Source organism: Lichenostomus cassidix, chromosome 5 (genome assembly GCF_008360975.1).
Source record: "Lichenostomus cassidix isolate B80296 chromosome 5, HeHo_3.0, whole genome shotgun sequence".
Lineage (NCBI taxonomy): Eukaryota > Metazoa > Chordata > Aves > Passeriformes > Meliphagidae > Lichenostomus > Lichenostomus cassidix.
This window is the reverse complement of record NC_139486.1, coordinates 48,958,959-48,985,306: the sequence shown is the minus strand read 5'-3', so window position 1 is coordinate 48,985,306 and position 26,348 is coordinate 48,958,959. Positions and strand designations below refer to the sequence as shown.

The following is a 26,348-nucleotide window of genomic DNA, read 5'->3' as shown; positions in this document are numbered from 1 at the left end:
GGTGCTCATCTTATGTGGCTTTCTGCTGCAGGTGAGAGGAGAGTCTGCCTTTTGTCCTCAGACCTTTGGAAATAGAAGTGCTGAGTACATTCCTCCTTCATCTCTTGGTGAATAGAGGAGTTTTTATGCTTTCATTTGGTTTCTCTTCATCCGGACTGATTATTTTCCTTCATAGATTTTGGTTTTTTGTGCAATGGCTTATTATCCGCAGATGGGACTGCTCCTGCCAGGAGCTACTGTATTGCTAACTCACATTGAGAGAAGTTAGTTGTGCCCCCATGAGCTTAGTATGGTGCAGGCAGCATTGTCTGAAGCGCTTGAATCCTTAGAGGGTGTGACTTTGAGGCACTTGTCATCCGTGGGCCAGTGTCAGTTGTAGGGCTGTGCCTCTGCCAAATTCCTGGGAACGAGAGATGTGCACATGTGTGGGGCTGTGCAGTTGGCTGCACAATGCCAGCAGCAATGGCTGTGCATGCAGACACATTGGCAGTGACAAGGGTGACTCTCCTGGACATGGAGCTGGGCTCACCTGGTGGATGGAAGGACAGGCAGCCTGGCTCTCAGGGAAGTAACCAAGAAGAGTTGTGGTTTTTTGTCACAAGGCAAAAAGTGTACGTGCATTTGGCTTCCTGAAATGAAATAATTAGCCCTGTGATAAGTCAGATAATAACAAAATAATTCCTGGCACTCTATATGAGAGGAAATAAAAGTGGGTTTGAATACTGCCTTGATGTTTCTTGTTCAGTCCTGTGTATTGAAAAAGAAGCTGAATTTGTAGCTCTTCTCTAAGTGTGTTCTGGCAGATGTTTTGGGCAGCTTTCATTTTAATTCATGCCTGAGGTTCACTAGAAGCTAAGGTGGATGCTCCACCCATGTCTTCTTATATATTTATAAGGGACTTGGACACTGATCTCAAAAAAAGGGAAATGTAGCTGACAGCATTGTAACTCTACAGATCAGGAAGGCTGATGAGGCTGTTTGGATTATTGTATTCAGCTACACTCCTTGTCAATAGACAGCAACTTTGCCATTTGTTGAACATACAGTTTCCTGAGAGAAACACAAGAGTTGTGTGTTAGTACACGTGAACTCTGAACATGGGAAACTTAAGGCAGCTTTTAATCCTTTAAATGTCATAAAGTCGAAAGTTCTCTCATGCTAAAATGCTGTGCAATAATTGATGGCCAGAGATCTTCAAAACTTAAGTTTTGCATCTTATCAAAATTGGTTGTTCTTCGTCAGCTTATTTAAGATGCCCTGAAAATTGCTACATAAAAGCATGTTTGGTTCTAAAAAGGCCCTTCCAGGTGCTACCATGAAATCTATTTTGGCACTGGGAAGTTGTACTATGTGCTTTTAGTTTTCCCACAGTGTATAGATATTTATAGTGCTTTTTGCCAGAAATAGTTTTTAGTTACATCCAAGATACACGTTATATGTAGTTGAAAAACATTCTTAAATGCTAAAGCTGTTGTAATACAGGTTTGGACTAATTGTGACACTTAGATTTTGTCGTCTGGCTTTATTGTATCAGCGACTGTGTTCATACACCACTTTTGTTTTGCTGTTTTTTGGTTTTAGCCTTCTAAAAATGTAGGTCTTGCCCAGACTTGTGAGGCTCTGGTTGCTTTCTAAACATTGGGTGGGACAGACTAGAAGACCAAAATAAACCAGAAGAAAATGAATAAAAATTCAAAGTACTTAGAGTTACTATAGTTGGTGTTTTTATGAAATTGGATTTATAGCTGTTCATGTTCTCTTTTTGCAGCAGAGCAAAAACACAGGGTGAAACTGTAACAGAAGGTTTTTATATGAATATATGTGTGCAATGATAGCATTGCTTTTTTATCAGTAAACAGATCTAAGTGCCAGGCTCTGTCTGGACAGCTCAGAAACATGGGTAGCTTTAGCTTCCTCCTTCCTCACAAAGATGCAGAAAGATTATTCTCCTTTGAACCCGAGACTTGGGAAGGAAAACAAACCTGTCCAAACCCACGAAGTATGTCTCTGCTGGAGCAAAGCAAGGCTCTGAACCTCGCTGGGTCTGCGTCTGGAGTTGTAACTGGGAACTTATGGGGTGAAACATTTGTTGTTGTAAATACAGTGTTGCTAGGTGGAGAGGGATGTGATGTCCTTGGAGTCCGAAGGGTGAGTGCTGCTCCCGACGCTCCTATTAAGGCGGTTTAAGTTTTATGGAATTGCCCTTGAAGCTGTTAAATGGAATGAAACGTGCCTTGTAGGTGTTGCTGGTTATGCAGCAGAAACCTGAGACTGGAGCTCGGCGGGGGAGGCGGGGAGGGGCGGGGGGTAGTGGGATGGATGGGACCCAGATCTCATTAAACTGGTTAGATTACATACTTTGGTGATGTTCCTAGTGTCTCAGCAATGGGTGTTCATGGAGGTTTTTGATGAGAACTTCCTTAGTAGTAATGAGCAAAACTGTGGCTTGGTCATGTGTGAAGTGTTGGTGTCGGGTTTAGCAGTATGTTTTAACTTAAAACACAGATATGTGTCAAACCTGGAACTGACAACTCATTAAAGACAAATCAGAGTTGTTTAAAAGTGACATAGTTAACCTCAGTTGACTGGTGGTTCAATATGACTCCATGATGGTGAGGAAAATTGATACGACTGGCAATGCTGCCCTATTTTAACTTAGTTGCAGGTATGGTGTTAAACTTTATTAACTTAAAGGATAAAAAATACCCTTCCATAAAACTCCTTTAGGGCTTCTGGCGTTGCTTTCATTACGGGCATGAGCTACAGGTGATATTTTTTCTTAGTGTGAAGTTCCCACTGTCTTCTTCAGTACTTCTGTCTCCTGCTACCATATCTGCTGCTCCATAGTTGTGCTGATATGGCTCTTTCTGAAGCCGTACTATGTAAAAGACAGCTAACACCATCTGATTACAAAAGAAAAACAAAAAAGGAAAAAAAAAAGCCCAAAGCACAGAAATACACTTCCAGGGTATAGTTGGTTGAAGTCTACTGGCTTTTAAAATAATCTCAAGTCTTGCCAAAAATGATGGTTGTATTGCGTGGTTTTAGATGCATATGTTTTGAGCTAAGATGATCTTACTTTGTATGAATTATTTTAAAAATGTCTCAAGTCAGAGGGTAGCTGTGATGCAACCATGCTGAAAGCTTTCCTAGCAGGAGTTTGGGTGGTAGCAGGACATGCAAATTGGTTACAAATCAGGGATGTGGATGATCTGAGTTCCCACTTGTTTTTGTCTGTGGACCTTTTTGTGGTCCTACTGGTTATTCACAGTTTGTGATGAATACTCGTAGGTACAGGAGGAATATCTTGGTACAGGCTTACCCTCAGAATGCTTGATTAGCATGCCTGTCACATGGTTTGATTTTTTTCTGTTCAATTCCCTCGCACTGCTGTATTCCACAGAGTAAATAATTATGAAACTGTGAATAATACACAGTTTTACTTTCTGCTATAAATAATGTCTAATTGTGTAAATCTCTGTGTAAAAGAAATACTCCTGCACTGAAAGACATTTTGTTTCCTCTTCCAGTTTGCAATGAGCCCTTCCTTTAGTCTGCAATCTGCACCCAAAGCGTGGCTCTTAAAAATTAACTGAAGAGCATGTTAATTTGCCCTATATTCCTCTTCCGGGATAGGATCGCTTTCATAATAATGCTGTGGAATTTTTTTCTAGGTTAATTCCCCACCATGTGTCAACATAAGCCATTAACCGTATGTGTGATTGCTTAATGGCTGGCCTGCAGTGACTCAAATACCAGTTCAAAATAGGGCTTTGCATACAAGCATTGTTCTCTCTAAGATCTTGATGATGGCTTGATTGGCACCTGAATAGGGTACATTAGAGCTAGTTACTGTGTCTGAAAGAAAGCTAAAACATCATGTTGGGAGAAAAAAACCCAACAACAGGTTGATGTGACACGGGAAGGAGGAGGCAGGAGAAATAACTTAGAGATACGGTGGGAGAAAGAGGGGGATGTTGCTTCTCTTGCAGGAACAGACCTGCCTGAAATTTTGCAGCTTTTCTGTTGCTGCCAGGGAAAATGTTGTAGGTCCTGCTTCAGCAAAACGCTAAAAGCTTACTGGAATCTACAGGATTTATATGCTGCTTTAATTTTTTTTTTTTTTTTTGCACTGAAAAAGGGCTCTGTGTACTACTATTTCCTAAAACTTCGGATAATCAAAATCTTCTTTAATAGCCGGGGTGTCTGGGTAACATGAAGTTTGATTGTTTCCATGAGAAATCAGGTGAAGTGCTTCATCCCCACGTGAGCTGTCACATACTTTCCAGTTAGTTAGAGACACAGAAATGTGAATGAAAACATTGCACATAAGCTGCTTGCATAGCAGTTAGAGCATAATTTCTTTCTGCTGCTACCAAATGGAGAGAACCTACATATGTAGCAAACAAGAAATTGCCAGAGCAATCTGCTGTCCTGTTTTCCTGGTAAAAAAAACCAAAAGGGGCAGGGGAAGAAGGGTAATTAATTGGTTTTGGAAAGGACGTGGTGGTTAGTAGCTGGGCATAGAACATGGGAGCAGCACTGGTCAGCTGGAGGGGGCTCCAGGCTCTGTTGGTGACATTGGGCAGCTTACTTCACCTACCTCTGCGTAACTGTTTTCCTTGCCATGCTGTTTGTTTCACTTATTTTCATTTAAATTTAAAGAATTTAAACAGCAAATTCTTCTAGGTGAGGAGTGTCTCCAGCTGTGTATTTGTACAGCGCCAGTCCATTGACGTGTTCAACACCCTTAGCTTCTCGTTGCAATGCAAACAACAGATGATAAGACCTTGTGCTGATTAGTGAGATAGCATGGGTACTTAGGAAATGGCGAGTGTATTTGCTGGGTGGGAATCCAACCTGTGTCTTACTTAGCTGGTCACAGCAGATGTTGACTAAGGCTTTAAGTATTTGGATATTTCCTTTCTTGTAAGAATGTTTCCTGGAAGAATTGTAAAATGAAGCATGCTCATAAATGAAAAAATGTCATGTCTGATAGGCTTTCTGCTACTGCAGAATGGCCTGTGAGTACAGAACAGGTTTCTGTGCTTTTAAGTTTTGGCGGTCTCTGTGATCATGTAAGAGGCAGTAGAAGTGTGCTTGAGATTGTTATTCCATCTTTCCCCAACAAGAAGAAAACTCTGTATTAATGCAAAAATTGGTATAAAATCTTCCCTTTTGTTATTAACAGCTTTGCCCCATGTTAAAAGGAGCAGTAGATGAGTATCAGGAGATAAAAAATATGTTGGGACTTGGCAGTAAGGGTTGGAGATAAGGGATGGTTAATACTGCGGAGTTCTGGCTGCTGGCATACCCAGTGAGCCCTTCCCACTGGGAGATGGGCACTGGTGGGTGTGACTTTGTCAGAAATGGAAAGAATGTAAATTTTAAATACAACGCCAGTCTAACATCAAGACATTAGGGTCCTATTGCCATAAAAATGTTAGCTAATAGTATAGGTATTATGCTATTATACTACTACCTTGCAGTAATAGATGTAGGTAATATATAAAAGGCAAGAAATTAATTTCTCAGCGTGTTATTTAAACTTTATTTTGAACTCAAACAGCATCGCAAACTCAAACACTTTCCAAGTGTAGGTTCCTCTGTAAACATCATCTTTGCTTGCCTATTTCATTGCTTCCTGTTCATGATTTCCGACTGTTGGCATGTCTGCATGTAATGTATATCCTTGGAATTTAGCTGCACTCATTGGATTCATAGTGCAGACAGTTACCATTCAAAGCAGGGGTTGTGAGGTGGTGTTTCTGGAAGAGAATTGTTTGCTTCTTGTCATCTGGAAGATACAATAAAACAAAACTCTACTACCAAATTTGTTTCTTTTTAATTGAATTGAAATTTTCTTGCTGATCCTCTATGCTTTCATTACTACTGAATATAATTAAGATATGGGACATTATTAATGCAAACTCATTTATTCTGTCCCTTCAGTGGTTTTTATCACCATCCTGAAGGAACTGACTAAATGGGAAAGAAGATTTAAACCAGAGATGTAATTCAGTTCCTGCTGTCCCCTGGGACTGGCTGCTGAGGGGTGTGATTTGAATGAAAATTACATTAGTTTTCATCATGTGAACATGTTCCTGCAAGGAGCTGGGCACAGAATGTATTTCTTCAAGACCGTAGCATTGCAGTACAACTTAAATTAGTCTAACTTTGAGTTTCTCTGATTTCTTGTCTCCCTCTGCCCACTTGTCTTGGCTTCAGTGTCTCTGCCTCTCCCTGCTGCCCCAACACCAGGAAGTTTTCTCTTGCTTAACACAGATGTGACCTGGATGAAATTTGGAGTACTGACCATGCAGCTGTATGATCTGTCTCCCTTTTTTTTTGTGGAGGTTTTATTTGTTTGGTTTGGTTGTGATAATTAGGGAAGAACAGTTGGTGTCCTATGCTAAGAACAATATATGTTGCTTTGTCTTTATCTTCACCAATGTTAATGTAATCAGGTCATTATCCATGTCATCAATGGTCCAGATGGTAATGGGTGGCTGATTGTGGCTGAGTTCTTTCCAGCATCATGTTGAAGTGCGTTTGCTATATTCTAGCTTATTTAATGTAGTTTCTAAGAATATGAACATCTCAGCTTTTCCTAGTATTGCTGAAGCTGGATCATGGTTACTACCTGGGGAATTTTATACAAGATTAAGACCTATTACCTAACAGTTTTGTACAAGTAGGTAGGAGGGCTTTATTCAAATATAGATAGCTCTGCCTAAGTAATTTTCTAAGTGTTATAATTAAATAACTCAGTGGCAGAGGGCCCAGACATTGGAAAAGACTGAATGGAGCCTACAGTATTACATGCTATTATCTATCAACAAACAGGTTAAGCTTGCTCAGAGGCAATATTTTATAGGATTTTAAAGGTCCCTTGTTGAAACATGATCTTTCCTTCAACCAACACTCCCCTCTCTTTTTCTCTCTCACTCCTTCCCTTTCTCCCTTCTTTTCTAAACTTGACAAAGTCAAAGAGCCAAAAAGTAGATAGCTGTTAATGAAGTGCAGGGAAGCACAAGGGTGTATTTTGATTTTTTTTTTTTAACTGCCAATCTCAATTTGGTTTTGTTGAGAATTAGTTTTGTTTTTCTGTAGCTAGGTATTTCTTGGTTTATTTGGCTTAAGACCATTTTACAAAGTAGTGTGTTTTCGGTCATTAGTGTGTGTTTGGTTGCAGTGTATGAATGAGGTTGGAAGGTGTCTGTGCACCCAGTTCAGTGTAGATCCAAGTGTTGAGACATGAGGCTGTCAGCTAGGACAGAAAGCATAACACTGGCATCTCCTGTGACTGCTAGGAGACATGCCAGCACACCAGAGCTGTGAGTAAGGTTTCTTTGCCTAAAATGTGCTCATATTTGGGGGAGATGCAGTTAAGAATGGCAGGTATTGTCATTAAAAAAAAAAAAAAGACTGTTGCAGTTAAATGTCCCTCAGTTCAGACAGACAGTCACTATTTTCCTTTTCAATGCCCATCGGTTATTGTATGTAATTTGCTTTTATTATCTGCTTATATCTTGGGCTAATTTATCTATCATTTTGTTGTCCTTTCTGTCCTACAGGAAGTCTGTACTTCCCATTTTGTGGTCCCTTTGTGTTGTTACAGCCTTTCTTCTCATGCAAGAATTGTCATCCCACTCCTCCCTTTCCCCCATCTTTAGTCATCTGTTCTTTCTAGCTAGAGTCATCCTCTGGCGATTGGTAAGAGAGATGTTTAGGGTAAATGTAACAAGAGTCAGGCTGCTTTATGGTAGAGGCAGTACTTTAAAATGATAGAGAAGGCTGCCTGTGCCTGCAGGAGACACTGTGACATGCTGTGCATTGCGTCTAATTCTGTTCCGTGTGATGCCACTGATGAAAGCTATGATTGAAGCCACTACTTAAAGGTGACAGTTTCTATTTTTAAAATGTGAGAGATTTAATAAGTTGCCATCCAAGAGACAAAGTATTTCTAATCATCCTGAAGGCTGGGGATGTTTGACTTTGGTTAGTGATAAAATCAACAATCCTTGAAAAAAAAATCCAAATAACTGAAACCTCACATCAGGAAGTGAAATTCTTGCAGAAGGAGTATAATTAAAAATTCAAGTGCGTTATGTTTCCTAGTTCAGTTTTCTGAAATCTCCACTGCTGGTTGATGTAAAAAGTGATTAAATATCTGGCATTATGCGAAGTGAGATGTGGTGCTGTGCTTTTTTACTGCATCCGGCAAAGCTGCTTTTCCTCTTCCAAGGAAAATGGACACAACAGCTTTAAATGGGGAAAACCCAACTGTTTCATATTTGCAAGAACACTGAAATCTCATTTGATGCCTGTTTTCAACAGAGGGCCATTTTCATTGCTTTTGCTATCATTGCCAGTTAGTATAAGTTTTTTTAATGATTTTGAAGTGTTTCTGTTTTAGGTGAAAGCAGGAAACTCTGCTAAACTCAGCTAGAAATTAATATTCAGGTAGTTGTCAGAATAACCTGAAAGGATCTACTTGAGCAGGCTGGAGACAGCAAATGAGTGCTAGAGTACCGTGGCTTGACTTTTCACCTTTTGCCTGTAAAAATTAATCTCTGCATTACCTGGGATAGTGAATTAACATTTAGAGTTACAAGCTACTAATTTTAGTTAGTTTTATTCTTTTCTGTGGTACCTTCTTGGAAGAAAGACAAAACTTCTGACAGAGTATAAGAAGCCTTATTTATAATTCAAAACTGCAGCCATGGCACTGTAGGAGGGAGTGCTGCAGTTGTGTTTATTTTCTGGTATTACATCTCTCCTACTTGAAATGGTGAAACTAACTGTAATTTTAAGGCTGTGATTCATGTTATCCCCTGAGTTGCAGCCTGTCTTCTTACTAGACAGGTACCTTTGGTGGCTCATATTTGAGTTTCAATGCCAGCTTCTTGCCCATCATTTTAGTTTCAATGCCAGCTCCTTGCCCCATCATGCCCTTCAATGTTTCCAAGCAAGGTGCATCTGGTGCCTCTGCCTTGGTTAAAGTTGGTTAGTGAGCAAAGAGTTAGCCTGGCTGCTTAGTAGAGATAAACCTAGTCAATGGCTACCTGCTGAAAGGTGCAGGCCTACTGTGACTTCTTCTTTTTCCTGATGAATCTACTGGGTAAAACCATGGTATTAACATCATCTTAGATCTCTTAAAGCTGTTGTGTCTGTTTTGCACTTTCTGGGGAAAATGTCCCAAATATAAATGTACATCTGAATTTAATTTCAAGTCAGAGGTATAGTTTGCTGGGCTGACAGACCACTCTGGAGACTTGTTGGAAGAAAAAGAAGCCTTTCAGATACCGAGTCTGAACTTCAGTTTACCAATAAAATTTAGGGCAAATGTATGGAGGTTTTTGTGTTTGGTAGTCCTGTGTGCATGTGTTTGGTGGCAATCCAAAGGTTTGCAAGTGTTGTGCTTTTTTTTGGGGACTTAAATCTGGATGTAATAACCCAACCCATAGTAGGTTCTTCAGCTTAGTCCTGCTGAAAAGGGGCTTTAGGCTACTGCTGACATGATTCTTCTGTTGTGTGATAGCACAATTCCCATGAACACTACTAGAATTTGGGAAAGTACTATTCTTTTGCTCATTCTTAGAGCTTTATTTTATATATTAGCACCCTAAGGGAGTTCTGCGCTTATAGACCTGAGGGCTTTTTAGTAAATGTAGAGAAACGAGTACAACAGCTTCTCAGTGGAATTTTCATTGACATATTAAGGGTCACACTAATATTTATCTTTATTAAATGGACAGCCTTCTTGATACTGCATAGACTGATCATGTTTGTTTTAAAGTTTAGGAGTAGTAAAATGACTATTTCTAAAATACAAACAATAGAAACTTAGTAAGGGCTATTTTTGTTTTGGACTGTGGTTTTGGGCAGTATTTGTCATTATTTTGTCATAGTATATTGTGCTCCACCATGTTTGTTGCAATTCTTCTATTAATTATGTGTTATTAAGAGTATCTTCCCAAATTAACTAGGTAAACTTTATAGAGAATTGTTATTAAGTCATTTAATTTTAGTGCCATGGTTGTTCCTAATTCTGTTTTGTAAATTCTTGCTCATGAACTACTTAATATTTTATTACCAGCATATAGTGCCTATGAACTCGTTCTTTGAGGAGATTCTGTAGCGTGAAATGAAAATAAAAAATATTATATATCTGCAAAGTTGCTTTTACATGTTTTGAATTAAACAAGAATTTTTTTAAGACTTGCATGATGTTCATGAAGAAACTTGCAAAGTTGGTGTTTTGATGTTCCCCAAAGTTTGCAAATCAGTGCTATTAAAAATTGGCTTATTTACTGAATAAGAGTTACTGTCACATGTAATGAAGGCAAATACAGAAATTTCATAATAATTTCAGATTTTTAGTAGGGCATTGTGATAAGCAGTCCCTGAAGATTCACGTGATAAAGACAATCACAATTTATATTTGTGTCTGGTTTTGTTACAAATTGAGCTTAATTGAAAATAAATTTCAGTAGAATTTGAGAATATTGATGATGGTTCTCAAGTCCTCATTATTAAGGTAATCTGTTTCATGCTTACATCCAAAGAATCTACCATGTTAGAAGTTGTAGAGGCTGACTTTTGGAGCTACAGGCAAAAAACATTTTTAGCTAATTTCATACCTCAGAGGAAGCAAAAATTGCTTTGAATTTGGATGTCAGCCTTTCTGTATGTCTGCATGGCTTCCATTGACTTTGTTTAGGCTTGCATAGGGCACTTCTGAAATTGGGAATTTATAGCTCTAGAAATTTCAAGACCATTGCTTTCAGGTGGATGTGATTTCCTCACTTCAGCTGTCAAAAAGAGCTACCATGTAGTGCAACAAATGTGGCTGCAGCCAAAATCTTTGCCAAAGCAGTGTATAAGCATTCATCAAGTGCTTTCTGATGAAATGTACTGTTGACTTATTTTTCCTACCACCATTTATTATGGTGCATATGACAGTAAGGTTTTCTATCACCTGGACAGTCTTTTGAGAGTGTTGTGATTTTCTTGCACAGGTTACTGTTTTTTCAGATTAGGGTCTCCACTGCCTTCTTACTCTTCTGCTCTATTCGTAAATGCTTCCCACCTGATACTGGAAGTGGATTTGCAGTCCTCTGGAAAGGAGTTTTTGGAGTACTATTTAATTAACATCTATTTTAAGAGAAACCGTTTCCTCTAGATTTAATGCAAGAGCAGTTTTCACACTGGCAGTGCCTGAGGGTCTCTGCTGCACAGCTGGGGCAGCAGACCAGTTGCCAGTTACTTGTTAATGTCATGGAGGAGTTTTAGTGGAACTTGTTCGCCATTAGCGAGATAAGAGTAGTTCGGCTTTGTTTGTTTGCTTTTTATCTGAGTTACATGGGGAGGTGGCACATAGATACTAGAGAACAACATGTGGAAGGCAGCAAGCAGGGAGGGCTCTAACAAGCACTATTGAATTGCTCATTAACTACATACTAAAAAAACACAAACCAGTAACCAAGTGGAAAGTAAGAACTTGGATTATGTCATGAATTGTTATGCAGTTAGTCTAATTATCAAACCAAATTGTTTTCATGCTGTTTTTATGCACATTGAGTAATAGTTTGCTTTAGGACTGGATTATCTGTGATGGTTGTGTAGGTGTGAACTGAGGTGATGGCACCAAGTTTGCCACTTACTGTTGCTTTGTAAAGAAAAAAGCTGAGCAGGTCCGCATACCTATCATGTAAGCACTTGCTGCCAGCTTTTCTCTGCTTATGGACTGAGAATGAAATCTACTTAAAACTATTACCTCGAGGACTTTTATAGGTTTTGTAGAAGGAAAACAAAACAAAAAAAGACTGTGGTAGAGCTAGGACATGTTTCTGCTATTCTTGCCAGTTGTTCCAGAAGGCTCATTTGCCAGAAGCTATTTATTAAGTCCTAATGCATGTATTCTTCTTTTTTAAAAGACACTGTGGGATGAAAATTTGCATGGTGGGTGGTCAAAATATTTTTTTTTCATATGCTGGGATTTTAGACTAGTCTTAATCATCTGAGTTAAAACTGTATGTAATTTGGTAAAAATTAGTACTGGGGATAACAGTATTGTAGGGCCTCTTCCATTGATGCCTTCCCTGTAGTTTCACAGTAATTATTATTGTTTAGAGGTGTTGGAAAACTTTGCCAGCTTCCCATTTTATAGGTCTTTGCTGCAACTAAATTCTCAAATTACAGTGATTTGAAAGTTTAGCATGCAAATTTCTAGAAAGAGATATTACTGTGTGATGCTAGATGTTACATACCGTCTGATGAGGCTTTCTTTTTCTTATCCTTTTCATAGAGTGTAGAAATCCTTTCCTGGTTACTGATAAATCTGTATTTCTTCTTTTCCAGAGATATCAGCATGAATAACATCACAAGACTACCAGAAGATGCCTTCAAGAACTTTCCCTACTTGGAAGAGCTGTAAGTATTTTACACGTTCAAGTTTTGCTACAACATCATATGGCTGTATAAAGTGGAAGGTGGGTGGAGAAACAGTGTTGAGTTGTGAACAGAAAAAGCAATTATACTTTAAAAATATAATCCTGTACATGTTTGGAAACCAGGACAGTAAATGCTACTTACAAGGGACTTTTTGCGGTAATTATTTTAATCATGGCTAGAGTGATGAAACATACTAATTACAGTGTTATCCAAAGATAACACAAGAGTTGTGTAATTACCATTGTTTCTGAAGGAGCTACAGCGTAGCTGTTGCATAAGTTCCATAAAGTGGATGTTGCTTCATTTACTGGGCAGTTGTCTTCCATTGTCCTTGTAGGCTGCAAATGCAGTGCTCATGAGCCCATCCTGACCTATATCAGAAATTCTGTGGTAACAGGGCATCTTGTTCTTAATTTCTCTGGCAGATTTTTTTTCCACTTCCCATCTCCCTTTTGTTCTGCTCTCATTTTAGCTTTCTTTGTTGTGTTTTACTTAACTGATACTTGGATTTCTGAATCTTCAAGCTCATGTGGTTAGTATTTTGCTGAAGTCTTTACTGAGATGCCTTTGCAAAGCTGAAGCATGCTTTCACAGCACAGTCCTTAATTAGGTTGGGTTTCAGAGTCAGTAAACAGGGAAGCAGGTTTGACATTCACTTACTACTTTAGTAAGTACTATTATGTGACAAGTGCTTTCTGTGTGCCTTATAGTTTCCTTATCTTTGAAGAGAGGGTAAGGGTTCAACCTTTGCAAGAGAGCTTTGAGAACTTCCACTGCTAAGCAATAGATAAGACAAAACCCCTGCAATTTGCTTTGCTTCTCATATGTTTTCAGTGACAAGGTAGGGTTTCTTATATTAAAACGTTGTTAAAATACGGATCCAGTCTGTCTCTGTTTGTGACTTTGGGAAGACTAGGGCTATGAATGCTTTATTGAGGGGTTTTTCAGTAAAAGCACCTTTGGAGAAACAAGCTTTTCTCTCCCTAAGAGACAACCTCTATGAGGTAGGGAAGTGTTCTTCTGACTTTACAAATGAGGAAACAAGCAAAGAATGGAAACCATTTGTAGAGGGCAAAAGGATAAATGAACCCTATAGTAAAACTGCAGATAAAGTGCTGAACCCTTTGACTCTCATTATCTACTATAACCAGTACCACCACCTCACTTCACTGGAGCAAAGATATTGAGAAATTGATAAGAGATGGATTGCTTGCTTCTGAAGAAAGACTGGAGTTCCTGAAAGCTTCTTCTTTGTACCTCAGCCTCACTGGTTGCTCTAATAAGGTGTTCCACCTCTCCTTAGAATTTTGATCTCTCTTATATACTGGTAATGCAGCAGCTACCATTACTAATGCAGTTAACTCCATTTTGCCTAGTTCTTTAGTAGTTTTGACTCAGTTCAGTACAATTGTGAAGTGCAGTTGAGTCTATTCACGTCAGATGAATTGTGTGTGATATCTTATTTCATGTTTAACAGGTTCTGGTTCATTCCCTCTGATTTTATGTATTGCTTAAGTCTGCAACATAAGAATGCTTTATGAAGAAAAATAGATCTTCAGCTGCATTTGTGTGATTGACAGATTTTAAGAAAGGCTCTATGGCATGAGTAGTCAGTTGGAAAAAAAAAAAAGAGGCCTAGGAGGGCTTGGTTGGCTTCAGAATATATACTAGCCAGTATTCCACATGTGCTTTATAATATGTGCTACTGTATGTCTGTATGTTTTGTTAGACTAGATTTGTAATTCCCCCCACCCTTTCTTTAATACTTCATAGGCATATTTCACACCAGAAGTTGAAAAATCCAAGCAATTCTGTTTTCCCAACTTAGACGACTGTGGGAGACTTCATTTTTTTTCCCAATAAGTAATTAAGCAATAAAACTTAACTGGTGGGTGTGCATATTGTGTAACTTCATAAACCTTGGGGTGTGTCAGGAGGTAAAGAGAAAAGGCAGAGCCTTCAGCCATCATCTGTTGTGCTTATTGCCTAAGAGCCATTTGCTACATGTACCTCATTGTCCCCCTACATTCCAGGTTTTCAGTTTGGAAAAAAAAAAAAAAAAGGCTAGCATTAAGCTCAGCATTATGTGTGAATACCCAGAAGCCTTGAATCATTCTTAGCGTGTTTACCTGCTGGGTTAAAGCAACTTCTGGGGAAAAAAAACCCCAAACCAAAACCAGAAGTCAGCTCCAGATTCCCTTGTTTCAGTTCAAGTTGTTCTTAAATGGGAGTATAATACAGTAGATTCAAACAAAAGCAGCTTACCTCCCTAACAGAAATGATCAGCACCAGATACGACACATTTCTGCTTCATTCTGCCCGTTACTTTTTCTCTATGGGAGAGGGTAGAAAAATATTTCATTCTTTATTTTTGATGGGTATGAACAACAACAACTGAACTCCCATACTTCCTACTGTACAACCACAATTTTTCCTCTCTGTGATTGTCAGAGTTTCTTCCTGGCTTTTATTTATAGTTGAACAAATCCAAATTCTGACTGCCAGGCACTAGCAAAGTTGCTTTTTCAGCATGCAAACCTGGGCATTAGTCTCCATGCCAAAGAAAAATAATGTAGAGAAAAGACTTAAAGTGATGTTGGAATCTGTGCTGGAAGTGGCTTTTCATTGAGAAGTTCTTCCAAGAATTACATGTGTAAAGCAAATGAAAATCCCACAAACTAATGGGAATGCAGTAAGGACCCACAGCAGCATGAACTCTAGTAGCTCTCCTTCAAGGAGACAGCCCCAGACAACTTTCTCTTCATACCATGCCTTAGCCCTTCTAATTGTCAAATGCTGTGTTTGATTAGCCCTTGGCAGAGTTTGCTAATTAAAATTGCAAAACAGTATCATCGAATTTAATTGAATGTAAATGGGAGGCAATTAGAATGTATTATTTAGGCAACTGAGTTGCATGTATGGAGAGGCTGAGATTAAAAAGTGCAGTAGAAGTCACTTAAAATGGGGTTGTCATTTCTTCAGTGCAATGAATTTTTTAGTAGTCTGCAGAGACTTCAGAGGATCATTTTCTGAATTCTAAAATGAACACTAGTGAAAGAAGCAGAGTACCTGACTTGGAAAAGCTGTCTGCTTGATTCAAAAGCACCTTCTGCATCACCAAAGAGGAAGCAAATCGGATGCTTCAATTATGCATCCCAGGCTGTTTTTAGATGTTCTGGGTTATCCTGGACGCCCACGCCAGACTGACAGGTCTGACGCAGATGGGAGACCGGTGGCTGCTGTGAGTGGCAGCTGACACTAAATGCCCATGTTTAGGCAACTGAATCCCCAGCAAAGTATCAAATTTGCAGGAATAATCTGAGAGTTTGTAACTTTGAGGTAGTGTCCTATCAGAGTATTACTCACAGGTACGAGAAAAGGGATTTTGATTTGTCCATGGGCAGAATCCACCCATTGGGTTGAGTGTTCCATGTACCTTCATTCACAGCCTCATCATGCATGTCACTGCATAGCACACTTACCATATGTCTGCAGGATTCTAGCACTATTTATAAATGTTGTAAAAATTCTCTGTGTCTGTGTAACTGATACCCATCTGGAAGTAATTTGCAAACTATTGAAATGGCAATGGTCAGAGTCAGTGAGAAGCAGACCACCAAGGGTTTTGCCTTAGCAGTTAATGATGTGTATTCTTCAGAAAATGCTAACATAAATATGCTGCAGCCCTGAACATGATATGGAAACTAAAAATTCTTGAAGAACTTGGCCATGGTTTTCTAACCACACCTTAAAATATTTATAGAAAGCTAGAGGAGGAAAATATAACTAGATAATGCAGTGTTTTTGGAAAGTAAAAACCATTTTCCAGTGTGAATTTTTAACTAGAATATCCAGCCTGTGTTATGTTTTGATTGTATTTCAGAAGGTGGCAGTCCCTTCTAATATTTAAAGTTATCTAAAGTAGTTTGAAGGATTTTACACTCTATTTGTGAATGATCTGCTAGATTCATTAAAAAGGCAGTTTCTCATTGAGGAAGGCAAATGAAAATGATTTTTATTCTTGGTAAGTTTTCCAGTCTGTCTTCAGAAACTTGAACCACTCCAGTAAAGCAGAAGTCTATTTGACTTAATGACCTTTTAAGTTTGTTTTGATTTCCACTCTTAAACCTTTAAAATGTTGTCATCTTATTTGCCCTGCACTCGTGGGCAAGATTTAGATGATAAGGTTTTAGCTGTCTGGCTGCTGGTCCATGTGAGAAGAGGATGACTGCAGGCTGTTCTGTGTCTGTCTGTAGGTTACCTGTGACAGAGGGATGTGGTTGTCTGAAGGGGAGCAGAGCTAGTTTCTCAACCATCAGCCTTGGGAATTGCCCTGACCTTCTCCAGCGAGGGCTCGGGAGGGTGCTCTCCACTCTTCAACTGTTAGCTATAAAAACCATATCTCACCCAGTAATACTGCAGGGAAAATAATCCTTCCTGAAAGCACCAGACAGGAGTGCTCGATTACCTTCCACATGTGTGCTGACACCAAGATCTGTTGTCAAGGTCTGCTGTGTTTTCATTTTTTGCTCAAACATGATACGAAATTGTCTCTCTTCTGTGACACTGCCTTCATCAGGCAAAGGCAAAACTTTTTTATGGTTTTCATTTAATGGCTGGTTGAAAAGGGTTGGGGGAATAAAGTAATAAAAGGAAGACTTAGATCAATAAAAGTTTTCTGAAACACAATGCTAATCTGCTTTTGAGAGATGAATAAACAGTGAACAAGAGACCACACGTGCAACTAATTTTTGCAAGAAAAGAATGGTGTGACTGAGTATTTGCTTGACTATTTAATTATATCCATGTTGATTGTAAGTCTTGAGAGGTCTTGCTTAAATATCTCCTCACCTCCCCTCCCCAGCCAGAGTCTCTGATCATGGCTTTTAATTGACGAAGTACATTTTAGGAACATAAGGATTAATTAAAATGTGTACTGGCAGTGAAAATGACGTGGGTTTTTGCCATAAGGTTGTAATCAGGAAGTATCTGCAAGGGAAATGTCTAGAGTTATTTTCCCTCTTGACTGCAGCTGAAGATGACCACCTGGCTGAAACGCCACAGCTGCTTGTTTTGGTAGTATCTGTTTCAGTGTGTAATTTAGATGGTACCCTTTCTTCTAATTTCTGCATGAGCACCAAGTTGTATTATCTTTGGGCAGGGAGGGGGAGTATTGTGTCTTTTTTATGGGTTTTGTTAGTAGGACATGTCTTGGAGTTATGCCAAGGCTGGGCTGTGAGTTCAGGATGCTGTGTCTTTCCTCACCTGGCTGTAGAACACTTGATGGAAAGACTTTCTTTGTCCTTCAGTGCTGGGTCTTTTAAAGCAGTATTTTCAAGCTAGTGTGCGAATGTTGATGAGATGGTGCAATTCTTTGCTGTTTCATATATGTGAGAAGTCCCAAGGTTTGTAGTTAGAAGCTGTAGATGAAGGACTTGCTTTGAGTAGAAAAGGTAAGGATGAATCTTCACGTTGTTCTGGTGCCTTGTGTTAGCTCACATGAGATAACTAAAACTGTGGTTAAACATCCTCTTGTAAAACAGGCTGGCACAATTGGAGACATTACTGCCCTGTCTCTGTCCATTCAGCCACACCAGCAAAATCTGAGGAACAGGCAGAGATCTTTCTTCAGCTGCTTTTTTACAAAGGCAGCCAGTGTATATACCAGCTGTTGGTTTTTCAAAAATAGCCATCTGACATTGGGTTGGAAGCCAATGAGTGCCCTTCATCGATCTACAAGCTCCAAATATTTGAACAGCTGGAGGAGGTGATTGCCTCAGTTGCTCCAGCCTGAATTCCAAGAGGTAAAGTTTAAATGAAAAAAATGCAAGGTGTAGGTTTCACATGTGGTAGCAAGTTAAAAGCCTAACGACTTGACCAGCCAGCTCACATTAGAAATGCTTGCTGCCTTGTGTGCACCGAAGCTTTAGAAAGCGTCAGCGTGTTGTAACTTGCACCTTCAAATTCTAGTCAAGACAAACCTTTAGGCAAAGACTCCCAAGTAGAATTAACCACAGTCAGCTAAGATATTTTTAAACATCACTTACTTGGTCTGCATTAGATGCTAAATGATGTTTAAAAACATGTTGGCCAACCTGTGTTTAATTAGTGTTTTCTTATCTCTGCGAGTCCTAAATCAGTTTGATTCTGGATGAGTTTCAATCATGCTGATACAAGATTAATATTTCTGTAGCTTAGAAGGTTCTTTCTCAGCTTGACAGTTGCATGTTTTTTCCTGTTTGTGGGGACATATTCTAGTAGGTTGAGTAAATTCCATTGTTTTTTAGAAGATGAGGAAGCTTCTTTCTTTCCAGTTTCTGTTTCTACATGTTAATTTCCAAAGTTGGCATGGTTGTGTATAAGGAACCCAAGACTGGTTATTCTGATGCAAGTACTTCAAGAGGACAACAAAACCTTTTCCTTATCTGTCATTTTTTCGAGTTTCAGTGTTCAGTTCACATGCACACACACAGAAGCTGTCTTAGGTAAATGGCCTGAAGGCTGAACTTTGTGGTGTTAGCTTCAAGACCAGTCTTACCAGCCTGAATTTATTATGCTGCCTCAGTTGCTAGGTTGGGGCTGTCTGAAGGTATAAACCAGATAAGAAAATTCTGGAGGCTGAGCAGTAGCTTGAGAAGCTCTTGGGCTGTGTCTCTGCAAGTAAGAGAATCGTACTCTGAGAAAGTAATTGAGTATATTCTGTCATCATAGTTTCATAGTCTGATGCTGTATGTTACCATAAGAAGACATTGTGATGTCATTCTTTTACCTCCTTTCCTCCCTTCTGCTTAGATGTTTGTATTTTTGTATATTTTTTTGTTGGTACAGAGATACTTTTGCCTTATTAGCCCAAGCAGATGTCCTGGCACAGAAATAGTAACCAGACTCCTTTTTCGTGCTCTGCTTATATAAAATAAAATTCTAGATGATTCTGTTAAAACATTTGCTTTTATTTCAGCAGGAAGAAAGTTAACAGTCAACCTAAACTTCATCTAAGAATCCTACTGAAAATTACCTCCATTTCTCTAAGGTCATTCATTGTGAAGGTGTCTGCAGAACCTGGGTCTTGGATTTACCCAATATGTATCTGAAGTAGTTAGAGGACCAGTAGCAGAAGTTTAATTGCCAAATATATATAGGCTTAATCCACTTGTCCGTTTTGCAGTGTCACTTGCTGGATGCATGGTTATTGAAAAGATCCTATGTCTGGATAGCCAATAAATGCCAGGACAAGAGACAAGAACAATATGAACAGGTCAAAGCACTTTGAGGATTTACTATATCAGCAGCAGTTTTTTCACCTTCTCATGTCTGACCATTAATGTATTTCATGATCTTGGAAACCTTCTGAGCATCCAAATAGCACAATCCACTAAAAGCACAAGTCTGTAGTTAATTCAGTTGTTGCATCCCACTTGATCAAAACCAAGCTCGGTGGCTTGCAGCTCTGTGTCTCTGCTGTACAGACTAGGTAAGGGAAATGTGTTGAAATAGCTGTCAAGGGAAAGGTCTACCTGGCCTGTGGTAAAGCAAAGGAAAGTTAACCGCAATATAGTACAAGATGTGCAAAGGCATGTAGGGAGAAGAGAATGTATTTTGTAAAATATCTTCTGCATTTTGCTTTCGAGGTGAGAGGAATCAAAATTGCTTTGTGCAACCACTTGGCATTACTGCTGTAGACTAGGTGTTAACCAGTTTTCAAGACACCATGGTATTGCTTCTTATGTTTACGACATGTATGTCCATGTTAAAAAATTTATCCAAACTTCTGAATTTTTTTGCTGCAGAATACTAGTTGGGATTACAAAGGCTGCTTGTTTCAACAGCTTGTAGTGTCTAATAATTGTTTTATGTTATAGAATTTCTTTTGGGGTGTATGTTGCAGCCTTTAAATTCTACTTTGAGAAGCTCTTGCACAAATAGAGATAGTGCTTGAAAATGAAATGATAGAGCATATTTTGCATGGTTTTGAATGCTTGTTTTCCTGAAAATCCATCATAATTTATTTTCCTGTTAACAAAAAAAAAAAATTCTTTGATAGTCTATGAAAGCATTACCTATAGCCGTATTTTGTCTTGTGGTAGATGCTGGTGACTCTTGCTGGCAATTTAACCAGAGAACTTCTGAACGGGCTTTAGACTTTTTAATCAGTCAGTTTAGTTCACTTAGACATTTTAGCCTTTTAGACCTAAATGCATTTTGAAAATAAGCAATTATCTTAAAGTTCAGTATAACTTTGAGAAAGCTGTAAATGCTGGAAAGGGAAGGATCATGACAGGAAATGGAGTTGGTGAGGTTTCAGTGCTGGTTGTAGTTACAGTCCTCTTTCTTCAGTCATGATGCGTCGGTGTACGCACTCACAATTTTATAAATAATGGTTGAGGCTGTATAATACTAAAACTACTGCAGGAAAAGGAGTATACAAATGCATTTTCCATTAGCAGCAGCAGAATTAATTGTCCATTTATTTTTGTTAAATTGATGTGGAGGAATTTGGAGTAACCTGTAGGTAATAGATTGGCTTCCTAGCAATTCAGCATGCTGCAGCTGACAAAAGTACCAAAGGGGCTGTTTGCTACTCACAGATAAGCAAAGCCAAGTTTAGTCTGGAGACACAGCTTCCATTTACCAGCTCTTCCCTTTCTGCAGCTGCCCATCTTGGGCAGGAGCTGTCTGCAGAGGCGTGTGCCCTCACCAGGCAGGGCATCCACCCCTGCATGAGGGATGCAGTGAAACCAAGTATTTTCCTGCAAATGGCTGTACCTCTCCTGTAGAGCTTCAAACCTTGATTTATAAATTGTAGTACACAAATATGCAGCATCTGTTAAGAAAACCAGAATTCTGTTCCAAAGTGACTGCTATTCTGGCACAGATGGAAACTGAAGCTCTTTTTTTAGGTTTGACCAAAACACTTGCTGGGCACGATGGATTAAGTTATCTACTAAGCATTTTCAAAGATTACTTCTGTTGTGGGAGAACTTAAAATAAAATTCAAGTTTGTATTTGGGAAGCACAGAGAACCCAGAAAAAGTGGAAGAAAGGGACAGGCATGTAAGGATGGCAGAATAGTTCAATGTGAGACAGCACAAAAAGTAGAGATTGTGAAAATACAGGTGGAGAAGCACTGGAATATTTTCCAATGGGATGAAAATAGGTAGGTAAAAGCTGGATAGCTACAAGTAGATGTTGGCTGGGGAGAGGGACAGTGATGAATGTGGAAGGTTCAGCCTTGACTAAACCTTGAAATAGGAGTCTTGGGTCTTACCAGAAAGCAGCTAGTGTAGAAGTAAAAATAATAAATCAGGTGTTTTATTATGTCAGGATTGCAGTCTGTGTCCCTATCTAAATTTGATCTGTGGAGAAAGCAGCCATTATATTTTTTATCAGAGACAAAATAGACAGAAGATTAGGAGCATCCCAGAAATACCACCAAGAGGAAAAGAAAAACCAACCCAAAATCCACAGCACAAACATTTTCAGTATGAGCATAAGACCTTCAGATGGACAGTCAGAGATGAAACTCTTTGCTCAAGTATCCTGAGGTTCACTACCATCTGGGATGCAAGACAAGGAGAGAGGTTTCCAAGAAGTTTGTATTGCGTCCTGTCATAATAAGAGTGATGGTTTTAATTGTTACAGGCAAAAATGTATCCTTGGGACACCCTCCCTGATTTTTGGAGTGACAGCAGTGATTATCTTGGCTTGGTTAACATACATCTGGGTTGCCAGACTCATAATTGCAAAAGTTTTAATTTCCCAAAAGAGAGAAAACAGTATTAGCTGCAGTTCCAGTGCAAGAAACTAGACTTGTGTACTCTGGGAGTGAGACACCATGAAAGGGTAGTCTTCAGCCACGTTGCATCCTGGTGTCTGTACTAACAGTAAGGTGTCCTCCACATCTGGAGATAATTTACTGTGTCACTTAAAATAATGACTCTGTATGACAGGCTAGCCAGAAGTATTTCATCCTCCATGTGTCCTACTCTGTTTTCCTGCTATGCTGAAATTGATTCTGTAAATTTGAATTTGTCCAAATTTACCATTAAAACACTCAATTTTAATTTTTTAAAGTAGAAGACTACAACATTCAATGCTAATCAATTACTAGATTGCTCACCTAGAAGAAAGATACCTATTGTGGCCATACATGATAGCTGTGACCACTGCAGAAACCTCCAAGGTTTAATTCAGATGCACTACTTCCAGATACCTGCAGTCCTTGGCAGAGTCTCCAAACAAAGGGAGTCAGGATTGAGTTAGCAGAAAAACTCATGATCAGTGTAATACACATTTGCATCCCACTTCAGACTATGCCAGCTGCTGTGTCTCTGTGCCTTGAGAAGTAACAGATAGCACATAAAGTTTTTTGGTGGCCTTATAGCGTGGCAAGATACTTTACAATGGTCTGTTTAATTTAGTTTTTACTGTCTTTGTAGGTGAATCTGATTTGCAGCCTGCTGCCTTTTGGGAAAAGATCTCTAATAATGGAGATGTACCTTGGTTCAGTGGCAACAGATGGACTTTCAGACCAGGTTTCTGTAACTATTTCCACTCAGAATGCAGGGAAGGAGGGGTACTCAGCCCTTGATAGTGTAAATGAAGGGCTGCCTTCAGCTGCTGCTTTGTGGCAGTGTGAAGTTGTCCCATCACAGAGCAGAAATTTCCAGGGCTGCTCTTAAACAGGATAACGAGTTTTGCTGCAAGGAAATGAAGGTTATGTCCTTTCTGTTGTGCTAGAGTTTTGGCCTTGGTAAAGCTGTGATTTCCCTTAGCCCATTTACCATGTGCGTGAGAGAGAGAGAAGCAGAGATGCTTTTAAAATATTTAATAATAAATATTTTTAAGACTTGCTGAAAGAAGGTAACATGGAAAACCAGACTGGATGCTTTCAGTGATAATTTATAATGCTGTACATGTGCTATACTGTATGCTATTAGTTTTAAAATGAACCTGGTTATGTAAAGAGAAATATTTCCTTCCACCCAGCTGCTGCATGCTGCTGCAGAGGGAAGCGTGTTGAGAGCAGTGTGTGATATTCTGATCTTTGCCTGCTTGGGAGCTGCAGTTGGAACCTCCTCACGGGCAGCTCCCCAAGGCTAGGATGTGAATGATAAATGTGTATTTGGCAAACTGATTAGTAAAGCCTTTGCACACTTCCTGGAACACTCCCAGATGGTGGAGAAATGGAAATGTAATTGATTGCACGGGTTGGTTTTTTTCTATTGGTTGGTTGCAAAAAGGCTGAAGAAACAGGAGTTGCCTTGAGGTAGGCAAAGTCCTACTATTTGGAAGCACACAAGTCTTGCTCTGGCTCAGCTGTAATTTGCTTCCAGTGCTCTTTAGGTTGTTTTTAGTGACATTCAGGTTGGGGGAGGCTATTCAACTGTACTTAGTTTAGCTTTTTTAAAGCTAAAGTAATAATCTCCAGACTTTTTGGGAGAAGGAGCAATTACAGCAGATGCCTGACAAGCCACACACACAGCAGATTAATGGGGAACCTTGGCTGAGCTGCAGCCTGAGCTGCCTGACACATTTACCAGGGCTGCCACTCCTTGAATTGTGTAATATGTAATCTTAGTAGTGTTTGTATGCAAAATGATTCAGTGTCACAGCCTCAGTTAAATTTAGTTTGATTTAAGGATTTGTGTTTTGCTGTTTCAAACACATTTTAACATAAACATGTTTTGCGGATTACTGCCTCTCTGCTGTAAAGACCCAGCATGTTTCATCAGTATGTCTTTCTGTTTACAGTGAACTTCGTAGGAAATGTTAAAAAGAAAGACATGAAATAGTGGAAACCTCTCTCCACATCCCCCTGATAAAGTTAATAAAGTTGATTTGGACAGCTAATGACAACAAAATGAATTTTAGGGGAATGTTTAGTTGCCATCTGGAAACTTCCATTAATGTTAAAAATTCAAAGTGTTTGAGAAATCATGTCCCAGCTCTGAAATTCTGAGGTTGCTTGCAGGCAGGAGATTTCAAGAATAAGCATACATAGACTCTTTTTATTTTTCTTCTAGTTTCAGAGCTGTTTGATTATACACAAGCCATGCAGACAAACTTTTCTCAGCAGTCAGCAGACGTGGGGGCTTTTTTAAGCATGCTTGTAGTGATGTCAGAGCCATACCTATGGCAGTTGGGGTGTGTGTGAAAATACCAGGACTAAAAACATCTGCCTTAACAAGCAAGAGTAACACAGTTTTCTAAGAACAAGTAGTGTCTTCTGCTGTCATTTTCTTGTTCATGAAGGTGTTCTTGTTCTCTTCTCCTTTGGTTTATAAATAAAATCATCTGCATTTAAGAAACTGATTTAATAAACATAACTAGTATCCTCTCTATCAGGCAGCATTTTATTAAGTCACTAATTCTTTTGCAAGCAGATTTATGTAAGCATTAAATGCTGTGGGTAATCTCTTCTCTGTAGTTAGAGAAGATAAAAATGTAATAAGATTGCTGTGTTCTGGCAAGCTGATACTTTAGATGTTGCTCTTCTTATTTCCTTTGTTTGCCTCTGAAGTCATATTTTCCCTTTACTGTGTCTGGCTTGCTTTACAGTGCCCTGTAACAGCAGAGGTGGGTTTTGACATTCTGTGACCTTTGTTAAAGCACATTGATTGTCATTTAATTATTAACACTCATTGGATTGTACATAGTATTTCCATGGATTATTTCATTGCGCAACCTTGTCCAACATTGCTTTTGCTTAGCTTGGATATGAAACCAAGTCTGAAAGCAAATACTTGGCTTAAGTTATTGCATCTTTTGGCAGTTATGGATTACCAGGTGTTTTGCATTATTGTCTTTACCCTTGATAAAATACAACTATTAGGAGCTCAACCAAGGCTGGGCTGCACAGGGTCTGCTGGTCGGGGGATTGGTAAAACCAGTGAACAAAAAAAAAAAGTGGGCAAAGTGAGGGAATGAACTGTTTGGAAGCAGCTGTTTTGATTGCTGGTTCTGCTTTCCTGCTTTGTGTTCTGCAGGGTCTCCTGTATTTATTACTTTTAATATTGATACGGTGATTTTCATAATTTACTTTGTGTTAATGTCTAACAGGCCAAGTTTGAATCCAGCCACATTTTGAGAGAGACTGAGTATGGCTGAGAATCTTGTTCTATTTCTCCCTCCCCCAAAAGAGTTTAATTTCTTGAAAAGTTCCTTCAAATAGCTGACCAAAAAGAGATAATATTACCAATATTATGTCTTGGTCATATCAGCCGGTGTTCTGTCAACTGTCAGCACTAAGAGAACATACCACTTGCTTGTGAATATTGTTTTCATATTTAGGATTCTCACAGAGACTTCTGCTTTGCTGTAGCATCTAGCTGTTTTTACATAACTTCATACTTTCTTTATAAACTGCTGTATAGATTAAAAATACATGGACACCAGAGCATGTGTTTCAGTGGAGCAATGCTGAAAGTATTGTGCTGGTAAATGCACTTTCAAACCTAGTACCATAAGAAGGTTCTTCATCATTCTAGGGTGTGTTTTTTCTAGTATGTTTGCAAAAGAATATCCATGAGGCTGAGTAATGCATTCTCATAGTTAAAAATGTGTAATAAGTGCAATAACTGTTACAAACTTGGAAGATTGGGAATGTAGCATAACTGAATGCAAAATGCATAATTGATTGCAAGATTTGATATATGAGTGATTTTCCTTGTTAGATGGTTGTAGAAGTGCTGTATTTTGTGACTGAAATTATTATTGCAATTTTTTTCCAGGAGACTGGCTGGCAATGACCTTACTTTTATCCATCCAAAGGCCTTGTCCGGGCTGAAAGAACTCAAAGTTCTGTAAGTAATTGGGTTTTAGCACTTCATAGCTAGCTGTATGCTTTCTTAGTGTACAGCCAGACTGTTTACCAGTAGGATGGAGAAAAT

General features: G+C 39.0%; 1 protein-coding gene across 1 annotated transcript in view; it reads left to right on the top strand.

Annotated features, from left to right (window-relative positions):
* The window catches only part of LGR4 (leucine rich repeat containing G protein-coupled receptor 4), a 71,062-nt gene that overhangs the window by 19,097 nt on the left and 25,617 nt on the right, over positions 1-26,348 (top strand). Inside the window, exons 2-3 of the mRNA XM_085062970.1 lie at positions 12,367-12,438; positions 26,190-26,261. Coding sequence (XP_084919096.1) covers positions 12,367-12,438; positions 26,190-26,261 — 144 coding nt within the window. The remainder of the gene's footprint in view (positions 1-12,366; positions 12,439-26,189; positions 26,262-26,348) is intronic.